The sequence below is a fragment of the Pseudoliparis swirei genome, chromosome 18 (assembly GCF_029220125.1).
Source record: "Pseudoliparis swirei isolate HS2019 ecotype Mariana Trench chromosome 18, NWPU_hadal_v1, whole genome shotgun sequence".
NCBI classification, from domain to species: domain Eukaryota; kingdom Metazoa; phylum Chordata; class Actinopteri; order Perciformes; family Liparidae; genus Pseudoliparis; species Pseudoliparis swirei.
The window spans coordinates 24,550,080-24,562,404 of record NC_079405.1 but is presented as its reverse complement, the minus strand read 5'-3'; the positions used below and the strand labels follow the sequence as shown (position 1 = coordinate 24,562,404).

The 12,325-nt window shown below is 44.0% G+C and overlaps 2 protein-coding genes across 2 annotated transcripts; one reads left to right on the top strand and one right to left on the bottom strand.

Moving 5' to 3' along the window:
* Positions 1-107: 107 nt before the first annotated feature.
* Positions 108-6,216, bottom strand: LOC130208898 (eukaryotic translation initiation factor 4E type 3-like). The gene is made up of 7 exons (XM_056438304.1): positions 5,921-6,216; positions 4,717-4,789; positions 3,236-3,330; positions 2,717-2,777; positions 2,557-2,623; positions 2,275-2,430; positions 108-1,193 (listed from the first exon to the last, which is right to left on the bottom strand). The coding sequence occupies exons 1-7, from the start codon at positions 6,097-6,099 to the stop codon at positions 1,147-1,149; spliced, it is 678 nt and encodes a 225-aa protein (XP_056294279.1). The 5' UTR covers positions 6,100-6,216; the 3' UTR covers positions 108-1,146.
* A 2,691-nt stretch (positions 6,217-8,907) lies between these two features.
* Positions 8,908-10,022, top strand: gpr27 (G protein-coupled receptor 27). Its single transcript, XM_056438303.1, is given in 4 exon segments — positions 8,908-9,071; positions 9,073-9,446; positions 9,449-9,822; positions 9,825-10,022. Coding segments are annotated over 4 exon segments (1,110 nt in total).
* The last annotated feature ends 2,303 nt before the right edge of the window (positions 10,023-12,325 follow it).

The window sequence follows — 12,325 nt, the reverse complement described above, 5'->3', positions numbered from 1 at the left end:
TCCTCACTGACCTTCACATGACTTCTTTAAGAAAAGTACTTACCGTCTTCTAAAGGGCACATCGGTGGCGTTTTAGTGTACTGTGTCAAAAGAAACACGCGTGATGATAAGAATTGTATTTTCATTTTATTCACGTCGTCACTGCAAAACAAAATCACGTTTACAAAAAGGAAATGTTGTCCCCCTTCTAATAAACTAGTCCAAAGTTGAAACTATAAAAGTGTTGTGACTCAATAACACCCGTCGCCCCACAATGCGATATTATACATGTGAGCGAAGGAACCCCGATCTGGGTGATTTGTTTTGGAAAAAGGGAGCGGATAGAAAAATATGCAATTTATCATGATGGACGTTGTCGAGGTGAAGTCAGCGTAGCTTCAGGTTTAAAGTGTGTCGTTGTCTCCGAAGCAGCGGATGAAACCGACTCCATTAGCAGTAGTCCCATCTGTCATAATTAAATTTTTATTAAAATGTACGTTTTTCCCCCCCGTGCGTTATAAGAAGAAGAAAAACAACAACTGTCTCGTTATAGTGGCAGAGGAAACAAATACGAAGCGTATCCGCGCTGGCATACGTTCTGATTCCCCACGATGGCGTCGCACTCAGAAGGGGACGCCGCGATCGGAACGGGTAGTCATGTGCAAATATTTCCGAGCGTCGCCCCGATGTCAGTTCGACGGCGCGGCCGATGAAGCCTCAAGTAACCGGACTGGACGTTCGCTTCAGCCTCAAGAGAAACGGGAAGAACCACGGCTGATTCTAAACCTTCCGTTGGGATTCAAATGTCCTCAAAAACGGCAGAAAAAGTGCTTTGGCACTGACTGAAGCCGACATAATTTAAACTAGATGTGAATCGAGATATCTTACAAACAGTTAAAGCACACTCGTGTTTCTTTGTGTGGAGCGACTGACCCGTACCAGGGACAGGAGGTCCGCCGGGCCGTTCAAAGCCCACATTAGCGAGTGACCTCCGGATGGCATCTATACGCAGGACACGTTGAACTAAAACCAGGCAGCAGTCATTAAAAGTTATAAAAATATACAATCGATAACAATATCCTTGATTAGGTTGTGGACAGCGGCTTCACACCAAGGCAGGTACAGAGTTCACGTTAAAATCCTAAAAAATAGGTGCTTTGCGGTCATTTAACGTCTTGAGCGTCCTCCTTCAAAGGCGTGATGTTCCATGTGAGCTGAAAACGACAGAAGAGAGGTTCATGGTGAGGACAGACACCATTTATGGCAAACAAACATATTTATTTATACAGTAAAAAGTGTGTTGACTCAGTGTCCAACATCAGCATCACGGCCCCCTCTTAAAGGGCCGGTGTAACCGAAGCACTGTATAAACTACTCCCGGACATACTTTTAAATCACTCTCTTTGCATATGATTATTGTTTATTCGAGAGTAGAAATATTGTACACACGAACATTTCTCTAATATTATAACACAAATCCATTTAATTTGAAACCTTCAAAATAAAAGCACGGGATATAAAAAGGTGATCATATGTCTTTCGAGCAGTCAGGGGCCGCATAAAATGACGTGGTGGGCCGCATTCTGCCCGCGGGCCTCGTGTTTGACACCTGTGCCCTAGACAGTTTGAACTCATGACTTGACATTCTAGCTCATGAGAGTTGTCCTTGTATTGTGCTGCGTGGAGCAGCTGTGAAGGCACATGGGGGCGTTTCTCTGCATTGTTAGCGAGGCCCTGATTGGCCGACAGCCAGTTAAACCCTTGTGTCTAATGTTATCCGGTCAGAACTAGGGATATTTTGTATTATTATATAACGCCAATATATGAATTTTATAGTTAAACACTTTGAGAAATATGCTAAATGCGTATTATGTTTTCCTTTCAGCCATGTGAGTTTTTTACGCTTGACTGTTGAAATGACATTTATTTTTATTTATTTATTCTTTATTTCAGACACCAAGTTCCATATAAAAATAACAGACATACAACTATAAAAAAAGAGAGAAAACAAGAAGATACAACAAATCTGTGCTTCAAGTCTCTCCCGCCGTGATTCGTCTGCAGATTGATGCTCGAACATTAAGAAAATGATGTAAAAATGGTGATACGGTGTATTTCATATTCTTTCTTTTTGCCAAGAGGTTTCTTTGTTCATTACAATGTGTTGTTTGTAATGTAGCTTTATCCAACGTGGGTTTACTGCATTCCTTTTTAGATTAAAGACACAGGACGAGTACCCAGCAGCAGCAGCGATTCACAGAATAGGAAAAGTGGATAAAAAAGAGGAATACTCACACTTATAAAAAACAGCTTTAAAAGTTACTTGTGGGAGGAGCTCATAGACTTTCCCCAGGATCGTTGCTTCGGCGGCGAGCGACGCGTCGCTGTTCCAGACCTGGACGACATCTTCCCGGTCCCGAACGCTGACGCTGACCCCGACGACCTCGTCGTCTGGGAAATGACCAAAAAAAAGCAGACAAAAAAGAAAACTGTTAAGAATTATTCAACAAAAAAAGGAAATTTCCTCTCATTCGGAAAGCAAAGCCATGAGATATATCAAGTATGGATTTATAGTACCGGAGGCAGAGTAATCTGCAAACTGCTCCCCAATAGTAGCGAGTAGCAATTCTTTCCAAACTGCAGACTGAAGCAAGAAGAACACAGAGGGGTTCATTCATAATTCACATTTTTCATCTATTATTATGCAAAAAGCAGCTAAACTGAGCACAACACCTACAGTGCTTTCTTTTGGTATTTTCATCTTCCATACTCCTCCTTTCGCGTTGCTTTCTTCTTCCCTGTTAAAAATGTAACAAAATTCCCATTAAATACATGTGACTTTAAATTAATTCAAGAGACAGAGACGAATGTTGGATTATGTAAAAAACTAAAATAATAAGAATGCTAAATTGTCAAAGCAGAACCTGTTCATGTGACAAACAGGGAATCTTTTAATATACAGTATGCAACCTGTCGAACTGATGGCCTTATAATAATAATAATAATAATAATAATTCCAAAATAGAACAATGTAATAATTTAAGCTTTTATGGCATACGTAAATATATTTTACATTAAAGTTGAGTGGTTGCTTTGTTGTAATTATTACACCAATACAACTGGAGGAAACGTGGTATTAAATGTTAACAATATCGCATGACAGTTGCTGCATGAGCTGCAGTTACAATCTTCCCTGTGTTAAGGAACAGACTTACAATATGTCTAATCGTAATAATAATAATGATAATACACTCACCACAGCGGCCTCCGCTCTCCGCGCATTAAGTGATAGCTACATCTCAGAGGCAGTGCTGTGGCTGGAGGGATGTTGTTGTATACACTCCAGAACATCTGGAAACAGAAGGGAAAACACCTGTTGACACGCGTTGCTTTGAGACTAAAGTTACTGTTCGACAACGCAACAGGTGGAATTGGAGAAAACAAATTGATTCAAATTGTTTAAGAAAATGCAGCGTTTTTTCCTCCTGGAAGTCTTATATTGATGCACTTTGGGAAACACGTGAAACAGTGATTAGACAACTTCATATTTAATGCTGATTCAGAGGCTCTTCCACCCTGACCAGAATTCAGTTATCTGAAAACTATGGATGCCTATCCTAATCCTAATCATATTTAAAGATATTGAACAATTTCTCAGTATAAAAGAATCGGTGTCTGTCTAGGTGTCGAGCAGTCGAAATACACGGTTGTTCAGTTCCAAAATACATGTTTTGTGCCTTTGTAGATGCATTGTGATGTGTGAATTGTAATGAAAGTGAGTAGACTGACCGATTGTTGGAGAAGAAGTATATACTTTTGAAACTGCACCCATTTCAGACTGTTCATCGTCCATTTTTGTAAATGTTCATTAATTGTGAACGTTGTCAGAATGAAGCTTCAGTAAACTCAAAGAAAGGGGAACATTTGGAGTTGCTGTAATACATGAACAATTATGCATTGATTTTTTTTCTGCTCCGGCTTGAGTTCAAACTGGGCTGCGAGAGGTCTCTGAACTAAAATGAGTTTGCCAGATAAATATTAGAAGACTGACAAGATTGAAAGAACATACAGTGTGCAGTACCACAAGCTGCTGTCATTCTTGCCACATGAAAGTATGTCTACAACAGAAACGTACACCTTTGCGGTAACAATAGTGCGAGGCGGTTTGAATTTCACGAGAGCAAGCTGATGGAATACGGTGTCAGTAAACCCGTGAACCACGTGTTTACGTTTCAGGACATTATGGCCCCTCCTCCTCCTCCCACTCCCACCACTACTTGTGCCTCCTGGAGCTTTAAGTGCACACCAACAGCTTATTACCTTCGCATTCTGAGAATGCGGAAGGTTATATTTTTTTATCGCCGTGTATTTATTTATTTATTTGTATGCGTGTTATTCGCATAACTCAAAAAGTATTAAACCGAATCGCAGGAGATTTGGTGGGATGATTGGTTATTATCCGGGGACCATTTGATTTGATTTTGGGATCGATCGGCTCAAAGGTCAAGGTCAAGGAAAGGTCAACATCTTCTTTTTACCATAGCACGGTCAATTTTTATCCAATTGGCATGCAACTAATGCCAAAATGTTCATAATTCAATGCCCAATCTTGTGATATGCGAAGGTATGCGCTCTCCCGAGTGCCCGTTCTAGTTCCCTTTGCATCAAGTGGCGCAAACTTAAATCCGAGACAAGTTGTGCACTTGATCCCTTTCCTCTCAAGACGATGAGGCTCACCTGAACACTCTGCACGGTGTAGATCTTCTTCAGACCGGATACACACTCTGCAGCGGTCGTGCCTGGTAGGGATCTGGGAGAACAAGAATAAATTGTTTTAGCACACAGAAATGATGTAACCAAATGCACCCGTTTACAGACACCAGGCGGTCCTAATTAGTGCTGCAACTGACATATTCAATATGTTATATATTGATAATTATAGATTATAACATTTTTTTCTTCTTCTCCTTATTAACCATTTGATTGTTAAAATAGTGAATGAACATCCAGTTCCCAACATGACATTTTCAAATGTCATATTTTGCCAGACAACGGTGCAAAAGCCAAATATGTATATTAGTTTTAAAATCGTTAAAAAAAACAGAAAAGCAGCAAGTCCAGAGATGCTGCAGCCAGGCGATACTTTATATTTGCTTCATAGAAAACAGCTTTAATGGTTTTCAGCAATGGCAAAATTGCTGTCGAATAACTTCTTATTTTTTAAGTTCACTGACTAATGGTTTCCAGTCCTAATGGGGTCTGGGTCCTAAAAGGTTTTCAGGAGCTTAACCATTAACGTGTCCTCCTTTCAAGTCAACACGTTGAGTCAACAAAAAGAGGACCACACGGCGCTGTGTGTCGTCCCATAAAGAGAGAGAAGGTAACACGAGACCAGCCGGTTATAAAAGCACTTTGCACCGAGGGCTCTTATTTTGGTAAGACCGTGTCCGAAGCGACGGCGCGACAGTCTCGCGTTGCTTCGCGCCGGACTGAAGATGAAGCTGCTGGGAAAAGATGGAAGTTTGGATTTAATATCAACTGTGTTACTTTTTAAAAGCGGAGGACTCTCTCGGGCTGCTCTGCTCGGAAATGCACCTAAAAAAGTGATTTGACTAGCATATTTGAATACTAAAACAACAACATCAACAACAAGGTGGACTCCTCCACCGTGCTGCGCAGGCGCAGTTAGCTTGGATAACAACACGGCAGAGTTAAACTAACTTTCTAACGGTCTTGTGAACAGAAAAATGTCACGGGAAACACTCTCCCGCTACATTTTCTACTCAGAGGCCCGCGGGAAACTGTGTGGCTTCGACTCGTTTTTTTCTTCTGTCCTTCTTGTCCTGCATCTTTCCTGTTAGTCCCGGGGGGGGGGGGTTTATAAACTCACGGGTTATAAACTCACGGGCAACGCGCGAGACCCGGTCAAACATGGTATTACCTGTCGAGCCAAAAAGTCCAAGGGGAATGCAGAGGCAGCGTTTTCGTCTCGTCTTCTCGGTGTTTCTTTGTGATATTCTCCAACTCTTTCTCGTCGATATCAATGTCGTGTTGAACCGTTTGTCCGCTCAGGGCTCCTCTGTCCCCACGGAAGTCCGTCTGACCCGCGGGAACCGCCATTACAGCAGACACGGAGCTAACCTTCTTATACCTGCGGTATGAATCTTCTTTATGAAAGCACCCGGTCTGGCTTCTTTATTTTTTTCCTTCCTCCAGGTACCGACACAAACAAACACACACAGAGCCGCTTTTCCGCCTACCGACTGGTGACGTCTCTGCGTCACTAGGCAGAAACGTTTCAGTTGGTCCAACCACAGAGAGCCGGAAATAAATGTAGCGAGAGAGACCTCACTCTGTTTTGTTTTTCGGATACCTCACGTGAATCGCAAATGTCCCACTGGATCTCTCCATCGGGAAATTCAACGGGATAATTTGTCCTACACAAATCTGGCTAAATATGTTCTACTGCCGTTCTCAGAGCAGCATGAATAAGTGATGCAGGTGATTAACAGAGGTTTGTTTTACTAATTTGTGCAATTTAATAATTGTACTTTGCAACTGTAGTGGCTCTCAAATGAAGGTTATTGTACTCATAAAACACTGCCATGCACTTGTATAGCAAAAAATACCAACCACACCTTAACTTTGCAAAAGAAAACTTAACAATTAGAGATCCACGATCGGTCGGGTGACACTTTGTTCCTATTGTACTTTTACTCGTGATTTTGAGTTAGAGTAGCTATCATAGTTTTCACCTGCTTTTTCTTAATGTTATTTCAATATTGATATTGGATTCATATTGTTAAACTATTTCTGAAAGCATCAAATAAATGCACTATCCTTACTGAAATCACTTTATTGTTACCTCGACCTCAATGTACATAATCTACACTGAGTACAAAAAAACCCTCTCTTGTCCGAGATGAGGTTTCAAGAAATATCAATAGTTTTCCCCCCGTTTTTTTGTACTGAGTGAGGCCTCATCTCATGACACTATCTTCAGTCTGTAGCTCCTTGTTGCCTCTTTCAGAGGCACTTTGGGTGAAAGTTGGCGGCACTGCAGGCTCCAACAAGACAGTTGTTCTTTTGGGCATTTCAGCATTTGAACAAGAAAAATGGAAACTTTTATAGCTTGATCCAAACTGTGAACTGCACTAAAACCCCATTATTAGTCTTAACCGTTTCTAATCGGAGACCCAAACATAACCATTTCTGTACAAAGTGTGACATTCCCATATCAGTGCTACTTTTAACCGATAAACAATGCAACCCCAGAAGGCCCTCACGACCTATGTGTCTGAGCTCCACCTGACCAGTCTGAGCCTGGGAGCAGTGGTGATACCGGGATTATTTCATTATTCATCTGGACTTGATCACAGGGTCTTTGACTGAAAACCAGGCCAGGCATGGAATATGCATTTGTACAAAACATCAGACTTTGGGCTGAGCATGTCGTGACCTATGGGGCCCTTGGTTGGTTGTGAACAAGGCCAATGACAACGTCGAGGGGCCAACATGCCGCATGTGTCGTGTGCTCGTGAGCCTCCCCGCAGCCACCTGTAGGGGGTACTGGTGAATCACTGCAGCAGCCTCGATGCAGCCTCTTCACATGAGGGGAGCTGGTGGTTCAAAGTACAACAAGTTCTGCTGAGAGCAATACGTTATTGCATGTTATATATGATAATATGATCTAATACTCTGAGTGTCTTTGCCTCGTTTGAACCCCACATTCCAAGCGTTATAAACGTGTCCTCCACACAGCTTCAGGTGTGTGATACCTCCATCATCCTAAATCGTTTAATGAGGCCCTTATTCGTGACTTCTGGCAAAACATATTCACGTGACTTAAGTGGGGACATGAATTTCTTGTAATCAATGGGTGATTGACCTTGTAATTATTGATTGTCAATTAATCGGTGCACATGTCATTGAAAACAACAAGGAGAGGGAGAGAGAGAGATAAATTAGCTTTGAATAGTGATGTATTATTGTTGTTTTGATTGGTTAATTTTCATCTTCTTATTCTATATGGCCTCATGAAAAAAGGCATCATACAACATGGGTTACAGTTACACTATGACCCATATCTTTAAATAAAATAAGATAAAGTAAAGAATAAAAGTAAAGTAAAGTTAAATAAAATGCATGATCTGTTGTTTTTCATGACCTGCCCCATCAAGCAACGTGTCTGTCTACATTTGCATCTGTGCATGGGGACAGACCTCCACGTGGATTGCGCTCGACGCGCACCGTCAGATCGCGACTCGCTGGCTGATCCCAGACCTGCTCACTCACTTACAAGCAAGTGGACGAGCTCAATATAGTATAGTTGCTGCGGCATGAGATCCACCGACTGACCCACACCGGCGCGCCTCCGACCTGTCTCGGCTCATACCAACATGCTTGCCTTCCTACAGGCTTCACATTCATATGCAGCTCCCGCTGGTGATGGCACCGAGTGCGTAATTGCGCCGCGCTCCCGCGCAGCACTTCTTATTCCTTAATCCAAACGGGAGACCTCTCCGCCATCGGTTGGAAATTGAGATGTGTTTTCTGAGCAGCTTGTCTTGCCGAACAGTTGCGTACCGGGATGATGTTTAAAGCTCAACGAGTCCGCCGCCACTCAGCAGAAGCTGGAAGAACAGACGGGCACGCTGGCGTTTGCACTGGAAACTTGTGAGATGAGGGACAAGAAGAGAAAAAAAAGAAACAAATCTACTTTTATTTAGTTCGTTGTCGGTGGGGATCGCGGCACACACCGGGATGGACACGAGTCGATGTTGAACAGGATGCTTCTGAGTGGAATTTATTCCTGAGTGTTTGTTTGTTTGTTTGTTTATTTTTTAGGGCTTGAGGATTACGTTTTTTGCTTCCAGCCGCTCGTGGATGAATTGATGCGGGGGGATACGCGCCGCCTCGGCTGCACAGATGGCGAACACGAGCGCGCTCGGGGAGAGCAGCCCGTCCTCACACACCTACGCGTCCGCGGCCTCTGCGGTCAAGCTCGCCTCCCTGGGTCTGATCACGGGCGTCAGCCTGCTGGGCAACGCGTCGCTGTCCCTGCTGCTCGTAAAGGACAGCTCACTGCGCAAGGTTCTACTTCCTTCTGGACCTGTGCCTGGCGGACGTGGTGCGCTCCGCGGTCTGCTTCCCCTTCGTGATGGCGGCGATCGGAGGCGGCGGCGGCTCCGCGTGGCCGTACAGCGCGCTCTGCTGCTGCAAGATCGTCGCCTTCATGTCGGTGCTCTTCTGCTTCCACGTCGCCTTCCTGCTCTTCTGCGTGAGCGTCACCAGGTACATGGCGATCGCCCACCACCGGTTCTACTACAAGCAGATGAACCTGTGCACGTGCGCGTCGGTGATCTGCATGGTGTGGACTCTCTCCGTGGCCATGGCTTTCCCGCCGGTGTTCGACGTCGGCACCTACAAGTTCATCCGCGAGGAGGGGCAGTGCACCTTCGAGCACCGCTGGCCAACGACACGCTGGGCTTCATGCTGATGCTGGCCGTCATCGGGGGCACGACCCACGTGGTGTACGTCAAGATGCTGTGCTTCGTCTACGACCACCGCAAGATGAAGCCGGCGCATCCGGTCCCGGCCATCAGCCAGAATTGGACCTTCCACGGGCCCGGTGCGACCGGACAGGCCACCGCCAACTGGATCGCCGGCTTCGGCCACGGGCCCACCCCGCCGACGCTCGTGGGCATCAGGCAGTCGTCGCACCCCGGCAACAGGAGGCTGCTGGTGCTGGACGAGTTCAAGATGGAGAAGCGCATCGGGAAGATGTACTACATGATCACGCTGGCCTTCCTGGTTCTGTGGGCGCCGTACATAAGCGCGTGCTATACCTGAGGATATGTGTGCGGGGAGCTCCGGTGCCGCAGCTCTACCTGAGCGCGGCGGTTTGGATGAGCTTCGCCCAGGCGGGGGCGAACCCCATCATCAGCTTCCTGTTCAACAAGGAGCTCCGGGTGCGCCTCAGAGCCTGTTTCCCCAGCTGCCTGGTGACACAGACCCCCATGGAGCCATACTGTGTCATCTGACCCCCCCCCCCCCCCCCCCCCCAAAAATATACTGCCAAAGACACATCACATCTTGTTTCAGACTGGTCCCCACAATGTGTTTCCATAAGGGATGTTTTGGAAGTTCAATGTATCCACTATTCACTATTTTGATCTGACCAAACCTTTAATATTATGTAAATGAATGTTATATTTGCTCATCCTAATCAGAATAACTAAAGTTTTCCAATACAATCTCCTTTGCCACTTTTTAATGTACCCGTGCTGTATTAATTTAAATACCAGGGTATAGCGGAGAGACATGTGTACACCATTTTAAATGAATCAATAATGTACATGAATGTCACTTTGGCTATATGTTTGTATATTTTGAAACTCTATCCCAGCACATGAAGTGAAGGTTGTTGGACTGATGACCACACAACAGAACTATTCTCAGTCAGGTCCTCCGTGTCCGTGACACCTCGAGTCGTTTGGAGACCACAAATGAGATGCAGAGCTCAGTATATTTTTAACGAGGACATGTGGCGTCAAATTTGAAAATACTGGAAAGCCTTTCTTTCCCCCACCTCCCTTCCTTCCTTCCTTTTTTATAGAAACCTGATATTATGTATATTTTATACTCCATTTGGAAACTTTTTGCTTCGAAGGTGTCGAAAAACTCAATTCAAAAGCTATATTTGTGATATTTCTTCATGGGTCAGAGAAATGGCTTTCCTCCTAGAGATATGCAGATGTTCTTTTTCTACATGTATGGAGATGATCGTTTGGTGCTTCTGATACGATGTTTGCATTGTTTGTATTTCTGAGCAAATAAATGAGAAATGGACGATGAGTTGTTTGGGTTCCATCATCTGTTTTTTTATGTCTTTACACTCAAAAAAGTGGGACTGAGCTCAATTAATATTTACTAAATAAATACTAGTAACCTTTACATAAAAAATATGTGTGTGTGCAGTTTGGCATATTATTATGTTGATTTAATACAATTTGAATTATTTATCAATTGCATTTTACTCATTTTTGTTTGAATAATATCAGCTCAAAATCACTGAGTAGAATTTAATCATATTTTATGAGTAAAGTCAACAATGTCGAAAAATTAATAAATTCTACTCAATGGGAACTCTTCAGTTTTAAACGCCGTACACTTCCGCCCAAGGAATTTGCGCCACACCTGACTTTCCGGTACACGAAGCTGGATTTATTCTTAGCAAATTAGGTTAGAAGAAAACAGCACAGACAGAGACAGACAGACAGCCCGTCCAACAGAGAGAGAGAGAGAGAGTTCAAAGGAGAGGGGCCAGGTGCAGTACACAAAAAAAGCAGATTGAACTGTTGAACCCGGTTTCGCGCCACTTCTCCGCACTTTGGGCTGCACGCTGCTCTCCTGCGTCAGTGACTCACTAAAAGCCACAGAAAGAACGACAGCCTCCTGACATGGCATCTCTTCTTGAGGTAAGAATGCCAACTTAATTTAATTTCAGAGAGTAAAAGTTGTATTGAACGAGCAACGTTAGTGACACTTTGAGGTTTCTACTCGGCTCTCTGGTGAGGAGTTGAGCTAGCCTCGTGTGAGCTAGCGGTAGCTACTTTGAATTCGAGGCATGGTGTTCTGCATTTCTGTGTCGCCTTGGGCGTCAAGAGTAAGTTAACTTAGCTATCTGATGGTTAAGTGTTTTACGTTTCTTTAACATCGCCGATGTAACGTAGGTTGTCGGTTTCTGTGTTGAACGAGCTAACATTAGCTTACTTTACATGTTAGCTGAGGTAATGTTTAGCTAACGCTCGTGTTATAGGTTCATTACTGTGGCAGGTGGGTTAAGACACCTGAGGGGTCACGTGCTACACACTTCATCTAATAACCAAGATTTTATTGACGTGCTTTGAAATTGGTTCCACGCAGACATGTGTAGACAAGCTCACATATACCGGAGCGGTCAGTCCGGACAGTCACGTGACCAGACACGTTATTGTACAGGTCTGTTCACGTGACGTCGGGACTCTGTTCACGTGACGCTCTTAACTTGATGCTGTTGACGTGGTCGGGACTCTGTTCACGTGACTGTTGTTGACATGACGCGTATAACTGCGCTATGGCGGGACATGACGGCTCACAGCTCCTCAGAAGCGCCGTGAGCTGTCCAGTGAGGGGATGGTTTCATGATCAAATCTTCATTTACTGTCCACATTATCAGATGAGGACGTCACCAAAGAGTGTCCTTTGAGTCAATGTTTACATTTATGTACAGATAATTAAGAACAATTAGTTAATTGTAAAATGCTAATTATTTTCTCCTGCCACCTTTCAGACATTATAATCC